The sequence below is a fragment of the Alnus glutinosa genome, chromosome 12 (assembly GCF_958979055.1).
Source record: "Alnus glutinosa chromosome 12, dhAlnGlut1.1, whole genome shotgun sequence".
NCBI classification, from domain to species: Eukaryota; Viridiplantae; Streptophyta; class Magnoliopsida; order Fagales; family Betulaceae; genus Alnus; species Alnus glutinosa.
Window position 1 is genome coordinate 5531061 of NC_084897.1, and position 18926 is coordinate 5549986.

Sequence of the window (18926 nt, forward strand, 5' to 3'; positions counted from 1 at the left end):
CTGGTCTCACTCTAGAAATTGACAGGAATGGTCAGAACAACCAAGTTGAAAGTCGTCGATCTTTCACCAATCAAACTTCCACAAAGCTACCAAATTGTCTCCCCCTCTCCAATAAAATAATAATAAATCCTCCATCTTCAAACAAACACACAATTTATCCTTTCAAAAAAAAAAAAAAACACACAATTTATTAATGTCTAAAAAGGACTGTTTCAGTCCCCCATCTCACGCTCACGCTTAAAACCTAAACCAACAAACAAGCCATACAATATTAAATCCATTAATTAATTAAATAAAACCCAATTTACAATTAATTAAAGTAATGAATAAGATAAATATTCTTATTCAGAAGTCAGAAATGGCATCTCCCCTCTAACTGCTGACCTTCTGCATCTGATCATCTGAGTTCCAATTTTCCGGAGAAAAGAGTGAGCTTTGCCCAGAAAAGGGTACACTATGGACAGGCTGGTGCAACCAGACGTTAAAGAAGTGGAATTGGCCTTCAAGAGAGGCCAAAAGTGCACCACCACGTTTCGGTTGACCAACCTCATGCACACCATGGCTGTGGCTGTGTCGCTCACCACCACAAACCCTTCTGTCTACTCTTTCACCCAACCCTTCTCCATTATCCCACCGCTCTCTTCCTCATCCTACACCCTCGTCCTCTCCCGGCAGTCCGATCATCCCCCTCTCTCTTCCCCTCCCGATGCCATCACCATCCGATCCACCATGCTCCCCACCGGCAAAGCCCACCTCGACGGTCTTCGCCGTCTGTTTGCCAAGCCCGGACCTCACGTTTTCCGTGACGCCACCATACCCATCAACCTTGTCGGTCCCCACGTCGTCGAATTCCTCATTACGCACCATACCCAGATCTCAGAAACCGATTTCTTCTTCAAGAAAGCCATTTCTGGTTGTACTGGGTCCCAGATTACAACCCTGCTGAGACCCGCTATAGTAAATTGTAAAGCAAATTTGGTCACTGATTTGATTGATGCTGGTGCTGATGTGAATGATAAGGATTCAAATGGGCTGTCCATGATTGGGTTGGCCGTTCGTGCCGGTCATCTTGATGTTGCGAAGATTCTGATAGCTTCTGGTTGTGAAATTGATCATAGGGTCGACAGGGTTTTGCACGAGGCGGCGGCCAAGAACAGAGTGGATTTGATGGAGGTTTTGTGCGCAGCGTTTGGAGATATCGATGTGAATTCGGTCGATTCCGATGGCCGGACGCCAATTCATGCTGCGGCGGTCATGGGGTTTGTTGAGGCGATAAGGTTTTGCGTGCGGCTTGGAGGGGAAGCTGATGTCTTCGATTGTAATGGGTGGAGTCCGCTGCATTTTGCGGCGGCGGAGGGGCATTTGGAGGCCGTGGAGTGTTTGCTGGAAGGCTCTAATGGTAAGTACGTGGTGAATAATGACGGGAAGACTGCGTTTGCGCTTGCCGTGGAGAATGAGCATTTGCATTTGCTGGATGTTTTGCATTTGGGGGATAGGTTGCATAGGGCGGCGAGGGTGGGTGATATTCAGGGAATGAAGAGTTGCCTTGCGCAAGGGGCAAATGTGAATGGGAAGGATATGAATGGTTGGACGCCTCTGCATAGGGCTGCATTCAAGGGGAGGATTGAGTGTGTGAATTTGTTGCTTGATCATGGTGCGCAGGTTGATGTTGTTGATGATGCTGGGTACACGCCGCTGCAATGTGCGGCCGAGGCGGGGCAAGTCCAGGTTGCTTCGCTATTGATTGCTCATGGAGCTAAGGCGAATGGGGAGAGCCTCAAAGCTGTGGTTTCTTTGGATTTGGATCGTTTCAAGAATCACCCTTCTCTTGTTCATCCTCTGTGTCATGAGAAAGAACGAGCTTGAATGGAAGACGGGGATCTTCTGTTTTGTTTAACTTTGTTATCCAGTATTCTCCAACGTGTATATATATGGCTCTGTGATTTCTCTCTATAAAATGTGGATGGTACTGAATGGTTGGGGAGAAAGAGAAGGTGATCCGCTACCAACCATGATGTACATCTGTTTTAGAGAGGATCATATGGCGCCCTTGAATCTTCAATTCAGTGTAATGTATTCTTTCAGGATTAAATTCTTGATTTCTATGCAATGAACTGAGATTTTTGTTTTGATGTTGTAAACGTATTGTCTTGCTTGCCATGATAATTTCCTCTGTTTACCGTACCTGTTTCTATACTTGTTGGTTCTTGATCTCATAACAAAAAAGGACTAAAATGAGTGTTTTAAAATAAGTTGCATACCTGAATAGATTAGGTTGCCATTGTTGGCTCTTGATTCTGACGGATTGGATGAAATTATGTCTATATATAATTCAGTAAGTTCTTGCACAATGAAGTGAATGGCAAAGAGGATTCATTTGGTGAAATGCAAGTAGTTTTGGGCTATGGTCTTATTGAGTTGCCTTGTGTTTTAGTTCATTGCTTGATTCAGTTTGTGTCCTTGTCTTTGTGTTCTACTGATATGTTGAAAGACGTTGTCACATTTCTAGGAGGCTAATCCCAATTAGGTCACACACATCCACACTTCATTGAGCTGCTGCAGAAAGGGCATGATTTGAGAGTATAGGAAAGAGAAAGAACAGAGAATGGAAAAGAAGAGAAAGAAGTGCAAAGTGCATGAAAGATTCTGCAAATAGTTTCATCAATTTGATCTGCCTGTTCAAAGTTTCTATATTTCTCTTTGTTTGATGGAACTGGGTTTTTGGACCATTAACTCATGACTCATGCTCCCTTGAATCAGAACTGGTCGGGATGTTCCTCACTGGTTCAATTACAAGAGTATAGATTCAGCTTTATACTTTGTTGTGTCCCGACAACTGAACCGAAGCTCCAAACTTGGATTTATTTGTTTCATCCTGAATTGTCCCTCATGAAAATGTTATGGATCAATTCACAATTGTCTGTAAATTCAGAAACAAAACCAAGGGCCTTGAGGGCGGTATCAACCAACTAATGTTTGTCTATGGCCAGACTCAAATGGACAAGGATTTTTTTTTTTTTTTAAAATTGAGTTGAAGAAATTTCTTCCAACAGAGATGCACATGCTTTTTAATAGAATTTCTTCTAAGGCCGTAAGCGAGCAGAATTAATCGTGAACATGATTGGGCTTGGCTCGAATTAACTCGACTCGGGATCGGTTCATTTATTAATTGAACAAAGTTTGAACATGTTTTTAAGCTAGTATATTAAACGAGCTAAACATGTCAATACTCGGCTCAATTCGGAGTAACTCATATATATATATATATATATATATAAAATTCATAATTTGATGTAATATATAAAGTCTAAAAGGCCTGGCTACTATTTGGTTTAATAGGTTTATCAATTATATAATTTGTATTTATGGTTTTTCACGTAAGGGATACTATCCTACTACCTTATGGTCTTACAGAGTCTTCATTCTTCAAGTTCTAGAAAAGTAGTCAGTTAGAGAGCTAATGCCCTTACATCAAAAGGAAAAATGATATATGTAATTAAATTTTTATAAAGGGAGCCTTATTAACTGATGTAGAGCTTATTCCTTGGAGATGATCATCTTAATAAGGCTCATTTTGTAAAAGTTTAAGTACATATAACATTTCTCTATCAAAAGTCTCGAGTCTCAACTACTTCACTAATATTGATCGTATGACTTACATAAAAGGATTAATTAGGATTTCTCAAATTATTTGTTCGAATTTAAAAGAATTCGGGCAGGTGATTGTGAAAGACCACTTATGAGACTCACTTGAACAAATAAAAATTGGATTTTCCAAAGACTTATCCAGTCAGATGGATCTCATAAGTGGTCTCTCACAATCACCTGTTCGAATTCTTTTAAATTCGAACAAATAATTTGAGAGAATTCAAATCATAGGTCAAATGGCTCAACATCCAACAATTAAATACTTTAAGGCTTTAGTCTCTTGGAGAATTCTCGGTAATAGGAGAGAGATAACACTCTCCACCTCAACCCCTCTCTTTTCCTCAGCGTCTACATCTCACTCCCTGCATATATTTTTTTTTTTGGCTCTCTCCATTTTTTTACGCTCTCTCAGCCTTTCTCACTGTACGTGCATATACTTTAATTTCGAATTGACGAAGAATCAGCCTTACGAGGATGATGAGGGCCACTTATGGGTTCACTCGTGCAAACCATCCTCTTACAGTCAGATATGATGTTTTATAGTTTATATTTAGAGAAAAATTTCCTTTGTCAAAGGAGCCATGCTTTATAGATTTGGGATTTTTTTTTTTTTTTTTTCACTTGTTAGGATAAATATATGTCCTTAATATATTTCCACTCGTTCTCTTCCTCTCTCTCTTTCACATATATTCTCTATTTCATATATTTATTTTAGCATAGTATCTGAGCCACTTTCTTGTGGCCTTCAATAAACGTCATTGACGCTTCTAGACGTCCTTCATGTGTTCTATGACAGTCTCATAATTTCAGTCGTCTACATGTCGACTCCCGCCTTTAAAATTGCTATCAGTCTCTTCCACACCTTCATCACAGCCACATCTTATGATCTGGGGAAGATCCACTGCTGAAGACAGTCACACGTGCCTCCACGTGCCCTTCAAGCACACTACCAGTGCTGTCACGCGCCTCCATACTTGGCCAATGCCCTTCGTGATAGCACCAATCGACAGATCAAGAGACAAATTCCAGAGCTGCAGAGATCACTGTCATCAGAGTTCTAACGCGCTGCCACGCGCCGAGCACGGCTTTGAGCCTTCTGGCCCACGCTCCAACGCGCCGCCGTGTCTCAGCCAATTACATCTGTGGCCTTGCCAATCGGTAGATTAAGCGCTACAGATTCCAGATCTGCCTCGATCTCCGCCATCTGACCTTCAACGCGCCTCCACGCGCTGTCCAAACTCTCAGTTTCTCTAATTCACGTGCCAACGCGCACCCTCCTGCCGCGCGTGTATGAAACGCGCCTACTGTGTTTTTTGTGCCACGTCAGCGCTTCCAACTTTGACCAAATTAGTCAACCCGGCCAACCGGGTTAGACCCGGGTCTTTTCTTTTCGGATCGCCAAAGCAACCGGCCCACACTTGTCAACCCGAACCAGCGGGTTAGACCCGATTTCTTCACAGTTTTCTAACCGGCCCTAAGTTGTCAACCCAGCCCAGTGGATTAGACACAGTTCACTTAATTTTGGGTCATATCATATTTAATGGTCTATGGGTTTTGGCCTATTTTGGCCCAATTAAACCGGCTCAGTTTAGACTATTTTATAAGGCTCCAATCTCAAGCCCAATTCAAGGCCCAAATACTTCACTACCAAGCAGCCACCACCATCCGCGGCTAGCAACCAGCAGTTATACCTTGAGTTTGAGAAGGGATGTTAGAATATATTATATTATATTATTCTGTATTTATTGTCTTTCCTATTAGGGTTTATTTTCTACCTTATGTAGTCTTAGGTTTCTTGCCCACTACTCATTATCTTTCTATAAATAGAAACCTATGTAATATTGTTATTATGAACAATACTCAATACAATGTAGTCCATTATTCTCTTCCGCTATTTCTCTCTTCCATCTATTTTTCCAATATATTTCACATAGTATCAAAGCTATTTAACACCACTCGTGAGTATTCTCTTTTTGGGGACGTAGAAAAAATTAAAACGAGCTCGTGCTCGGCTTGAACTCGTTTATTTGATAAATGCTTTTTGAGTTCAAGCCAACCTCGAACCCCTTGGAAAAAAAGAGCCAAACTCGAATGTATGATTTGAAAATTTAACCGAGCTCGAGTCTAGCTCAAAACTTGTATAAAATTTGCCGAGCCGAGTTCGAACATGCGAAGCTCGGCTCAATTCGGCTCATATGTATCCCTAATTTCCTTCGATTCTAGTTGTTAATACTATTAAAAAACGTGTAAACTATGTACTACTACCTTATAGGTACTTCAGTTGGAAGATGGGGACGCAGTAGAGTAGACAGAATGTACAGAAGACAAACTCTTCTTTAAGAATTTTGGAGTCAACCTGAATTAGGAGAACGATTATTGTTGATCATATCACCATCTAACAACAACCAAATATAAAATTTCATCATTTTCACGATATAATTTTCTTGATGAAGATGTTTCAGCTGATAAAGCAATTGCTGCTGATAAGAAATTCCACCCTTCCTATATGAAGGTGAAATTTGGCTAATCTATTTGCAACGTGTTTGCATTATTGCTGATCCTAGCTATCATCATCAAACAACAAACCCACTATTATCTATTTCTACTCTCATTTTTAGGATGATGTTCTTTGACGAAGATGTTTCAGCGGATCAAGCAATTGCTGCTAATAAGAAACTCCACCCTTATACTGTTATACATATTTGATTACCATGTCATGTAAGCATGTGCAATCACGAACTTTGTAGTTTTTCAGTTGGATGTTTTTTTAAGCAGAACATGGCAACGTCAATAGAGCACCAGATCGAGCGCATCACTTCCAAAATGAATTTCATTATACAGGGTCACTCAATAAACTAAAGCCAAAGCGAAAAGTCTAACGAGTTTTTTTTTTATCGAGTTAAATCCATATTGAATCAACGGAAGTGGCGACAAGTACCCTTTCCCTTTATGGAAATTTGTAACGACCCATCCCTAATGACACAATATTGTCCGCTTTTGGCTCCCCAAACCAGACTTCCCAGGAGGTCACCCATCTTGGGATTGTTCTCGCAAAAGCACGCTTAACTGCGGAGTTCTGATAGGTTTATAACCATCATGGCTTTAAAACGCGTTATTGTCATAAAGGGTACATTTATACATATAAGCACATCCTCATTCCCAGGCGATGTGGGACGTCACAATCACCCCCTCTTTGGACCCAGCGTCCCCGCTGGCGTCCCTCATTGGGCTTGTGCACGCTCCCACCATCTCAGGCTGGGCAATGGCTCTGATACCATTTGTAACGACCCACCCTATATGACACAACGCGTTTTAAAGCCGTGATGGCAATGAACCTATCAGAACTCCGCAGTTAAGCGAGCCGCTGCGAGAGCAATCCTAGGATGGGTGACCTCCTGGGAAATCTGATTTGTAACGACCCACCCCCAATGACACAATATTGTCCGCTTTTGGCTCCCCAAACAGAACTTCCCAGGAGGTCACCCATCCTGGGATTGCTCTCGCAGCAGCAAGCTTAACTGCGGAGTTCTGATCGGTTCATGGCCATCACAGCTTTAAAACGCGTTGCGTCATAAAGAGTGCATTTATACATATAAGCACATCCTCATTCCCAGGCGATGTGGGACGTCACAATCACCCCCTCTTTGGACCCAGCGTCCCCGCTGGCGTTCCTCATTGGGCTTGTGCACGCTCCCACCATCTCAGGCTGGGCAATGGCTTTGATACCATTTGTAACGATCCACCCCCAATGACACAATACTGTCCGCTTTTGGCTCCCCATATCAGACTTCCCAGGAGGTCACCCATCCTGGGATTGCTCTCGCAGCGGCTCGCTTAACTGCAGAGTTCTGATAGATTCATTGCCATCACGGCTTTAAAACGCGTTGTTGTCATAAATGGTACATTTATACATATAAGCACATCCTCATTCCCAGGCGATGTGGGACGTCACAATCACCCCCTCTTTGGACCCAGCGTCCCCGCTGGCGTCCCTCATTGGGCTTGTGCACGCTCCCACCATCTCAGGCTGGACAATGGCTCTGATACCATTTGTAACGACCCACCCTATATGACACAACGCGTTTTAAAGCCGTGATGGCAATGAACCTATCAGAACTCCGCAGTTAAGCGAGCCGCTGCGAGAGCAATCCTAGGATGAGTGACCTCCTGGGAAATCTGATTTGAGGAGCCAAAAGTGGACAATATTGTGTCATTAGGGGTGGGTCGTTACAGAAGCAATGCTTGCACACTTGTATCCCTCTAAAAATGACGTGGTTTTCAAAATCACCATTCAACTTGTAATTGATCACTATTGAATTTTGATCAAATGATGATTTTAAAAACTACATCATTCTTGGAGGAACACAAAAAAGATACAAGAGTGACTTTTGAAATTACTCTAAATACTAAACCAATAAGGCATGAATAATATATATGTAATAACACCCGTACGTAGGAAATACCATAATGTGTAAGCAAGTGGTAGAAGATTGATTGTCCTATTAATTATCATAGCATGAAGGGAAGTTACCGGCAAACCTAGATGTATTCAAGATTGCTCGGTTTTGATATCATTTTTTGAATGGTTTGGTTGTCGAAATATTTCGCATGCACTTGCAAGAGGAACTACCTGGTGATGATGAGTTCAAATTTTGCAAATATCGAGTAAGAGCTACCACGCCACTCCTATTTGCAATGCAAAGCAAGAAGATGCATTATGATTTATGGATGGCGGCCACTCCTATATAAAGGGAACACATCAAATATACAGTCAACACATCAAAGGTAAAATTACTTTGAGACAATGAAACTCAAGAAATTTTTAATATAAAATATCAAACTAAAAGCAAAGGAAACTTACAACTCGTATTAAATTCCCTCATTAATCTGTAGGACAACCTGCTCCCCTGTACGTGTCTCTACTCCAACTCTCTACTGGTCAATCATTTGCAAATGCCTTTCCTTGCCAATCCATTAGTAGACTTCTTTGCGATTGAATAATGTGTATGGTGTGGTTTGAAAGGAATTCAAACTCTAAAAGAAAGAAAGCTCAAAGCTTTTTACAAATCCTCTCTTTGACACACGGATGATTGAAGCAAGATTACCTCTATATGGTTTCTCTAGGTCTTTTCTCAATGTTCTTGCATGAGCCCATAGAGCAGGCATCCTTAACAATTTATATGTGGTCGAAAAGTGCTCACAAAGTGCTTTTAGCATTGTGCATTCTGCGACATGATGTCATAACAGTAGCTAGGATTTCATCGTTAACTTTCAAATATTTTGGCAAAAGACGTCATGAAGACTATCTGATAAGACAAGACAGTAGCCCTTTGTGGCTCCTTCGTCATAAAGAGCATTTGACATGACCAGACAGTACCTCTTTGTGGCTCCTCCGTCATGACGTGAATTTGATAGGCATTTGATGGTTAACTCTGGAACTTACAATAATGTAAACTTTTGTTCCCATTTTGTATCACATTGGATCGCAGCTACAAACGGTTCTGATCACTGCATTTCCATTTTTCACCTTCCTATCCTGTTCATCCCCAAATGAAATAAATATCATCAATTTTATGATTAAAATTTAAAAGTAGTACATCTAACTATATATATATATAAAGTTAATATTAATACATTTTTAAAAAATTTAAATAACATGAAATCATTTACACTGTTATATATATAAACTTTATATATTTACTATAAAGCAGATCCTATCAATTTCATTTAAAAATAATGAAAGATCCAAAAATCCGTCGTGCATCCTCCCACCGAAACCTAAACCAACAAACAAGCCTCACAATATTAATCCATTAATTAAAACCAATTTACAATTAAAATAATAAATAAGATGGATATAAATAAGAGTGAGCTTTGCCCATAAAGGGTGTCATGGACAGGCTGGTGAAACCAGACGTTAAAGAAGTAAACTTGGCCTTCAAGAAAGCCCGAAAGTGTACCGCCACGTTTCAGTTGAGCAACCTCATGCACACCATGGCTGTGGCGGTGTCTCTCACCACCACAAACCCTTCTGTCTTCTCTTTCACCCAACCCTTCTCCATTATCCCACCGCTCTCTTCCTCATCCTACACCCTCGTCCTCTCCCGGCAGTCCGATCAACCCCCTCTCTCTTCCAAGCCCGATGTCATCACCGTCCAATCCTCCATGCTCCCCACTGGCAAAGCCCGCCTCGACGATCTCCGCCGTCTGTTTGCCAAGCCCGGACGTCACGTTTTTCGTGACGCCACCATACCCATCAACCTTGTGGGCCCCCATGTCGTCGAATTCCTCGTTTCGCACCATACCCAGATCCCAGAAGCCGATTTCTTCTTCAAGAAAGCCATTTCTGGTTGTACTGAGTCCCAGCTTACGACCCTGCTGAGACCCGTTATAGTAAATGGTAAGGCAAATTCGGTCGCTGATTTGATTGATGCTGGTGCTGATGCGAATGATAAAGATTCAAATGGGCTGTCCATGATTGGGTTGGCCATTCGTGCCGGTCATCTTGATGTTTCGAAGATTCTGATAGCTTCTGGTTGTGAAATTGATCATAGAGTAGACAAGGTTTTGCACGATGTGCACCGGTCGATTCCGGTGGCCGGACGCCGGTTCATGTTGTGGCGGTCAGGGGGTTTGTTGAAGCGATAAGGACCATAAGGTTTTGCGTGCTTACGGCTTGGAGGGAAAGCTGATGTCTTTGATTCTAGTGGGTGGAGTCCGCTGCATTATGCGAATAGAAAGGAAGAGAAAGAAGTGTATAGTGTGTGAAAGATTCTGCTATATAACAATTTCATCAACTTCATCTGTGATAAGGATTTTCTACGATTTGTGTTATAGGTTCTTAAATTATGGAATTTAGGCTATTTTTAAGCATCGAAACGCTTGAAAAAATAATCTCCTAAAAGGCCAAGTGGCAAGTTCCTGTTGAGGATTGAGCAAAAATTGTCTTTTTATTTTTTTTAATAAAAAGCGTCTCCGCAAAAATGGAGAAAGAGCCTTTTGAGAAGGGACTAATTTTTGTCTGCTTCGAATAAGCTCCACCATTTTAATATGTGGCATTTTTTAAGTATTTTTATGTCTATAAAGTAGAAACGGCGTAAATTCTATAATTTGAGAATATACGTCCATGTGTCTATTCAAAGTATATTTCTCTTAGTTTGATGGAATTGGGTTTTTGGACCAACTCATGACTCAATGTTACAATCTTATTCTAAAAGTTTAAATTTAAGGTAATAATATCATTTATATTTTAATATTCTATTTATGTGTGCATTCAAACACTCAATTAATAAGTGAGGTCCAACATGTCTAATATTTATGCTCCGTTTGTTTGGGCATAAAAAAAATATATTTTTTGGTGTTTAGTGCAATTGAAAATGATGGTTAACGGAAATCATTTTCAGTTTGATTGAAAAAAACTTCTTTAATTTTTGAAAAATGATTTCCGGATTTTATAACCAAAAGTCCTTTTTCTGAATTTAAACTTCTCATTCTTACACGCACGTTTGTGGAAATTCACCACCGCCGATCATTGGAGTTTGTTGATAGCCTGAATCTGTTGCCCAATATCCTTGAATTTCGGAATCTAATTAGTGTTATCGGAATTTAGCACAGTTGCCGCGTGTCGGAATCTGACTTGTATCGTCGGATTCTGGCCACCATCGCCGGTTGTTCTTTTTTTTTTTTTTTTTTCATTGGTATTTTTTTTCGAACGAGCCAAACACTAAAAAATATTTTTAAAGAAATTATTTTTTCTGAAAAATAATTTTGTTAAAAATATTTTTCGACATAAAACATTTACGTCGAAACAAACAAATTATTAGTTCAAAAGAGAAGTAAATTTTGAAAAATAGTTTGAACTCATCGCCTCTAATATGATACCATATTAATGAGGACCGGTCTGTGCACTAGTTGCTTTACAGTGTTATCCTGGACTGGGGTCTGGGATGTTCCTCAGTGGTTCAATTACAAGAGTCTGGGTTCAGCTTTAATTTATAGTTTGTTGTGTCTCCACAACTGAACCAAGCTCCAAACTTGGATTTATTTGTTTCATCTTGAATTGTCCTTTTTGATATTGTATGTTATTGATGAGTTCATAATTGTCTGTAAATTTGGAAACAAAATCAAGGGCCTTGAGGGCGGTATCAACCAACAAATGTTCATCTACTGCCGATCTCAAATGGACAGAGTTTTCTTTTAAATTGTATTGGGAAGAATTTTTTTCAACTTTATATATAAAATTATTGTGTGTTAAGTGAGATGCACATGCTTTTTAATAAAAAAAAATTTCAATTGTGTTGATGTTATTAAAAAAACGTATACTTCTCACACGCTCAAAGAACAATAAACAATAAATTTATATAACATATATAGACTATATGCAGGGACGGATCAAGGGGGGGCTGGCAGGGCCCATGGCCCCCCCTCAATTCCAAAAAACAACAAAAAAACATTAGGTAAAAAAAATAAAATTTAGCCTATTAGCCCCTACTAATAATTTTGTTTAGCCTTTGGCCCCTGTCCGTAAGAGTTTGTGGCTCCGTCCCTGACTATATGTACCACTGCCTTATCAGGAATTTCAGTTGGAAGATGGGGATGAAGTGGAGTACCTCAGAACCTGCAAAAGACAAAACTTTTCTTTAAGAATTTTGGAGTCAACCTGAATTAGGAGAACCATTATTGTTGATCATATCACCATCTAACAACAACCCAATATAAATTTCCTCATTTTCAGGATAATTTTGTTGATGAAGATGTTTCAGCCGATCAAGCAATAGTCGATGATAAGAAATTCCACCCTTCCTATATATATGAAGGTGAAATTTGGCATTTAATTTGATATATATTTTGTATTTGTTATTTTATATTGGTATACATATTTGATTAGCATGTGCAATCACGAACTACATGTCGGTTGCAATATTAAAAAAGATGCTATCATGTTTACAATTTTGGCTCCTAAAGCACCCCAAAGTCTCATCTTAAAGATTCTAATTTTCTTTGTAGTTTTTCATTTGGATTTTTTTTTAAGCATAAATATGGCAACTTCAATGGAGGACCAGTGCGCAACACTTCCAACCAGACATAAATTTCTTATAAATTTGAATTGTGGAAGTTTTTATAAACCAGCCTTTAAAAAAATGACATATTTCTTTTACTTTGTGAGAAGCATATGTTTTTTTTAATAACATGTGATTCTCGTATGCTTTTTTAATAGTATTAATTAATAAGAAGCATGCATGTGAGAACCACGTGATTAAAGGAGAACAAATGTCACTTTTTAGAAGTTAGGTTGTAGGACCTAGTGGCCCAATAAATTAAAGCCAAAGTGAAATGTTTAAATGATGAGTTATTATTATTATTTTTTTTTTAACAAAAAAAAAAAATTGGGTTAAATCCGTAATTGATACTTAGGGTTTCACTCTTTATTCACCAAGCTAAGGTACATGGATTTTAAAAAGTGATAAAATTGATGCATGTACATTTTAAGTTTATCAATTTGATATATATATATATATATATATATATATATATATATATATATATATATATATATATATATATATATATATATATATATATATATATATATATATATCAGGCAATCAACCAACAAATGTTCGTTATTGCCTGCAGTCAAGACTCACAACCCCCAAATAAAAAAAATAAAAAATAAAAAAAGCTTTTTGAGCCGTTTTTGTTAAATGGACTCTAATTTGAGCCAATTTTAACTAAAAAGGCTCCAATTAGAGCCCAAAAAAAAGGCTCAAATTAGAACTGTTTTAAAAAAAACCGCTCTAATTAGAGTCATTTTAGTTAAAACAACTATAATTAGAGTTGTTTTAGTAAAAAGACTCTAATTGGACCGTTTTCATTAAAACAAGTCAAATTAGTTTGAGTCGTTTTAACAAAAGCGGCTCTAATTAGAGCCGTTTTAACAAAATGGTTCGAAATGGAGTCGCTTTGATCAAAACGGCTCTAATTGCATCCATTTAAACAAAAAAACAAAAGGTTTCAAATTAGAGCTGTTTAAACAAAAAAAAATGTCTCACATTGATCGTACCACGATCGATCACATAGATCATACCACAATCGATTACATGATCGTAACACGTTCCATCACTTAGATCGTACCACGATCGGTCACATTGATCGTACCACAATCGATCACATAGATCGTACCATGATTGATCACATGATCGTACCATGTCCCATCACATAGATCGTACCACGATCAATCACACTTAGATCCTACCATGACCGATCACATAGATTGTACCACTACCAATCACATAAATCGTACCTTGATCGATCACATGTTCGTACCTTGATCGATCACATGATCGTACCATAATTGATCACACTTAGATCCTACCACGATAGATCTATGTGGTACGATCTAAGTGTGATCAATCGTGGTATGATCTAAGTGTAATCAATCGTGGTACAATCATGTGATCAATCGTGATATGATTTATGTGATCGATTGTGGTATGATCTATGTTCCCCCTAATCATGACAAAAATACATTTCATAAAATTATTAAAATTAAAAATATATATATATATATATATAATAACAAAAAATTATAGAAAAAAAGTAAATAAATAAAAATTGGTTTTAATTTTTTTTTGATTCAATGCTAAGTAGTTAGTATATATGTTAACTAATACACACACTTATAAATATTAAGTAATATATGTAGCATATATTAATAAAAAAATGTATTAATAAATTTATTAAAAATTAAAAACTATTGGAGCCAAATACTATATTTAATTAGCTAGTATATTATATGCTTATTTAGTATATATATATAAAAAAAATTTCTATAAAATAAATTATAATTAGTGACTAGAGCTTTTTTTGGCCAAAATGGCTCTAATTAGAGTCGTTTTTGCCATAAAACGGCTCCAACTAGAGTTGTTTGGAGTTGTTTTGGAAAAAACGACTAGTTGGAGTCGTTTTTATCTAAAATGGCTCTAACATCTTTTTTTTTTTGGGGAGGGGGGGGGGCGGGCCACGAAAAAAATTTCATGTGTTTTTAAACTGTCCCCCCCACCCCCCTCCAAAAAATATTTTCATGTGTTTTTGAATTTTGAATTTGTTTTTCTTACGCATAAAATCGATCATTTCTATGACGACCCCATCTTTTTTCTTTTTTCTTTTTTTTTTTGAAAACATACATAAATGGATTCTCACTGTGTCACGACTACTTGTCGCTCAGCCAACATAACGTATACGTTCCATAACATGTACCTGATATTCAGAGTTACATTTAACATAGTAGAATATAAATATCAATGTACAGCAGAACACATATCAATAGCGGAAATACATTTACACATAACGGTTAATTACAACAAGAGTCATTTACAAGTCTATCTATTTAAGGCTTATAAAACACATTACACTAATGATATAATAAAATACAGGCTTAACAAATACATATGCCACGTAGGACACGAGGCATAAATAAAACACCCAAAATGCGGACTACCCATGAGTCTGTGACTTATGACTGTCGTGATGTGCTCCAATCATAGCATCCCATACGCTAGGTGGACGAGTCAATATCTATATCCGCAAAACCTGCAACTAAAGCATCAATGTATGCACGGTTGCGGGGGGTTGCCACATCCACACAGGTGGAATTATGAGCCCACCGTCTCCGTATAAAATATACCGAGGCCTCAGTGATATTGAACTAACTGAGTTTTCGCAATGAACCAACTTTTTCTTTTTAGTCTCGCGTACACTATAACAGCTACCAATTTATAAAATTTTGTTTGAAAACCTCCATAGCTGATATAGCAAACACCGACTATCAGAAAACAATTAAAACATATTATGTAGTTGGACCCATACGTAGAAGTTCCAATGGCTGGAAGCAACTACGTATACACCCACCTACAATAATACTTTTATATTGGTAGCTCTAATGCACAGAGATCTAACGTTATTAACTATGATATCACCGTGCCTCAGGGCATTACAACTTTATGTCAATGGCACATAGTTGTCCATGCGGTTACTAGAGTAAAACTCTGATATCCAAGCACTTCTTACTGATGTACCACGACAATCCATCTACCTACTCCCAAGTCACATTGATATCCCAAACAATAGCGTCGCATCCAAGTACACCAAGTTTAAAACATGTCATCTCTTTCTTTAGTACGAGCTTACTATCATTTTTCGAACATGGTTAACACCGAATCCTAGGGCATTACAACTTCATGTCTATGACACATAGTTGTCCACGCGGTTACTAGAGTAAAACTCTGATATCCAGGCATTTCTTGCTGATGTACCACGACAATCCATCTACCTACTCCCAGGACACTATATTACTCATACCGAACAATGACAATACCCTTGTACGTCCAAGCTCAATGTTCTTAAATCATACAACTAGACGATAGCAATATACATAAGCTCTTTGCCAGTAAAACTCTTAGGCATACTAAAACGTCTAGCATAAAAACTACAATATTCTATCATGAAAACATCACACAATTTAAATCATGCTATATATGCTATGCATGCTGATGTGCTGTTGTTAAACTGCTGAATTGAGCTGTTACTGGGCTGCTGCTGGGTTACTGTATGCTTTATGCTCTATGCTACATGCTCTATGCTCTGTGCTTGACCAGTAAATATTGCCTTACTGTATTATACTGATAAATCATATTTTTCTAAACATTTTAATATTTCATCCAAAACATGCAACACACTATACTATATTCTGAAACTATTCTTGATATATTTGAACATACTCTAAAGTACTCAAATCAAGCAAAATAGATATATTTAACCTACAGTTGGTTCGGATTTACAAAACAATATATATTTTGCAATTCTATAATACATGAAAATAATAGTTTCTCAGTGAGTAAAATATCACCTGGCAGCGCGGATATTAAGCAGTAGGTTTCCTAGACAACACCTTGCAATGCGTCACTGAAAAATAATACATTGCACATTACTTGTTATTTTCTAACATTAGACTCATATTAGCTCTTAAACTGCTCAAGAGCTAACCTATGGAAAACCCATATAATTTTAGGGTTCCAAACATCTACCTATAGATTATAGATGCTAACTAAACTCAAATAATACTAACCCAAAATATTTATTAAGGGTTAGACATTAACATTACTATTTAATTAATTACTAACCCGTAGTTAATTTCACTAACCCATAAATTATTTTTACTAACACTTATAAGAATATTAGACCAAAGATTATATTCACTAATCTCTAGATTATTTTTCACTAACATTTTTTCAATATCATTAACTTTAAAATTATGTTCATTAATCTTTATACAACAATTATTAACTTATTAATATAATTTAACGATCTAGATTTTAATCACTTAAAAACCTCCAAATTAATTTAATCCATCAAATTAAGGTTTAAATTTAAATCATAATTTATAAAATACTATCCCAAACACAATATTATTAACCCAATAGCTTTTACTAAGGGTTAATCACATAAAAACTCAATTAAAATTAAATATTCAAAAGTTAGGATTTGAGGAAACTCACCAAAAATTTCACCAAATGCAAATCCAACACTTGGAGGGTGTTTAGCAAGCTCCACACAACAAATCCTAAGAACACATAAAATCAAACTTATATATCTTTGGATTTAATCTAAAATCACAAAGACCAAGAGTTTGCAAAAATACCTCAAACCAATCGGTAGAAACGTAGATCGGGCTTCGTAGATTATGTTATTGAAGTCGGATTGAAGATCAGACCGTTGGATCTTCGTAGATCAAGAATTTTCTATAAAAATACTTAAGAGAAAAATAAGAAGAAGAGTCACTGCCTTTTCCAAAAAAAGAAAAGGCCATTCGGCCTTTTCTCTAAAACAAGGCGCACTGCACCTTGTTGTTTGTTTGTTTGTTTTTTTTTTTTCCAGGAAAAGGCCAGGCCCTTCCTTTTAGTGAATACCACACTTCTTATATATATATATATATATTCATTTACTTTTGACTTTTCTTTTTTTCTTTTAATTTTTTTTATTTCTTTTCTATTTTAAATTCTTTAATTCTTTTCTTTATTTAATTTTATTCATTAATTTTTTTTTCATTTCTAACTTCTTTTCTATTATTTCTATTTTCTATTTTCTTTGGACTTTAAAAATATTCATTTGCATTTTTAATGACACTAAAATAATTTTAATTAATTATTTACTTAAATTTTATACTCTAATTATTAAATAATGTCCCAAACATTACTCTCTCTCTCTCTCTCTCTCTCTCTTTCTCTCTCTCTCTCTTATCTTCTCTCTCTTTCTTTACTCTCCCATCTCTGATCTAGCTCTGTCAAACACTCTCATCTCTCCATCACTCACTCTCTCTCTCTCTCTCTCTCTCTCTCTCTCTCTCTCTCAGACACTGCCCGATCTTTGGTGCTCAAGAGACCCACGTCCTAGGTCTCAAGAATTTTTCAATATATGGGTCTACGGTACTTACTTGTGTTGTTTTTGTGGTCTACTATGTTTGACAGGAAAGGGGGAGAAAGGTGGACCTCAAGGGTCTCGATTATGCTCGAGGTTCGTTTTGGTTTTACGGGTTCTTGATTTGTGTAATGGGCGTGGTTTGATTTTCTTGTATTATGTGAGGGTTTGGTTTATGGGTTTCGATTATTTTGTGAAATAAGGTTTTTATTTGATGTGGGGCTGTTGAATTTGGCTTTTGTTTTGATCAGGGACACCATCGAATGATCCGTCTGGGGTTCCATTGCCTGATAAGAAGACGCTGGAGTTGATCTTTGGGTTTGGTTTGTGACATTTGTTGATGGGTGTTAGTATTTTATATTGGCAACATTCTGGTTGACAAAAACACTTTATGTAACAGTTGCTTTTTAACAGGATTATTGGTTCTATTCAGAGTCTTCAAGTAATATGGATAGTGTCTCATTTCATACCATGTGTATGGTCACAAGTTTCTAAGAAGATGTCCATGAAGATTCCATGGAATTTCCAAGTCAGAACAGCCGATTCTTGTGCAACCGTTCGGATTGGCCTTTGAAAGCGTTCGGACGCCCTGCAGTGTCTAGAAGCTTCAGCATTGAAGAACGTCCCGACACCAGGGCAACACTGTCCGGACGCTTTTCAGGTTTCCAGGAAGATTTTTGCACACGTCTCAGTGTTTTTATCATAACTCTCTGCTCGAGTATCGGATTGAGACGAAATTAGTGTCATTGGAAAGATAAGAAAAACTCCTACAACTTGAACATTTGGACAGTAAATAGAAACGT

General features: G+C 37.6%; 1 protein-coding gene, 1 long non-coding RNA gene and 1 pseudogene across 2 annotated transcripts; 2 read left to right on the forward strand and 1 right to left on the reverse strand.

The window, feature by feature from the left end:
- Positions 1 to 346: 346 nt before the first annotated feature.
- LOC133852159 (protein VAPYRIN-LIKE-like) lies at positions 347 to 2141 on the forward strand. The gene has a single exon (XM_062288846.1). The coding sequence runs from the start codon at positions 457 to 459 to the stop codon at positions 1864 to 1866; it is 1410 nt and encodes a 469-aa protein (XP_062144830.1). The 5' UTR covers positions 347 to 456; the 3' UTR covers positions 1867 to 2141.
- Positions 2142 to 9540: 7399 nt separating this feature from the next.
- On the forward strand, positions 9541 to 10450 carry LOC133852172 (protein VAPYRIN-LIKE-like; annotated as a pseudogene).
- A 4555-nt stretch (positions 10451 to 15005) lies between these two features.
- Positions 15006 to 17573, reverse strand: LOC133852733 (uncharacterized). Its single transcript, XR_009895968.1, has 4 exons — positions 17348 to 17573; positions 17205 to 17269; positions 16556 to 16611; positions 15006 to 15240 (listed from the first exon to the last, which is right to left on the reverse strand). It is a non-coding gene; the product is annotated as an uncharacterized LOC133852733 (long non-coding RNA).
- Between the last annotated feature and the right edge of the window lie 1353 nt (positions 17574 to 18926).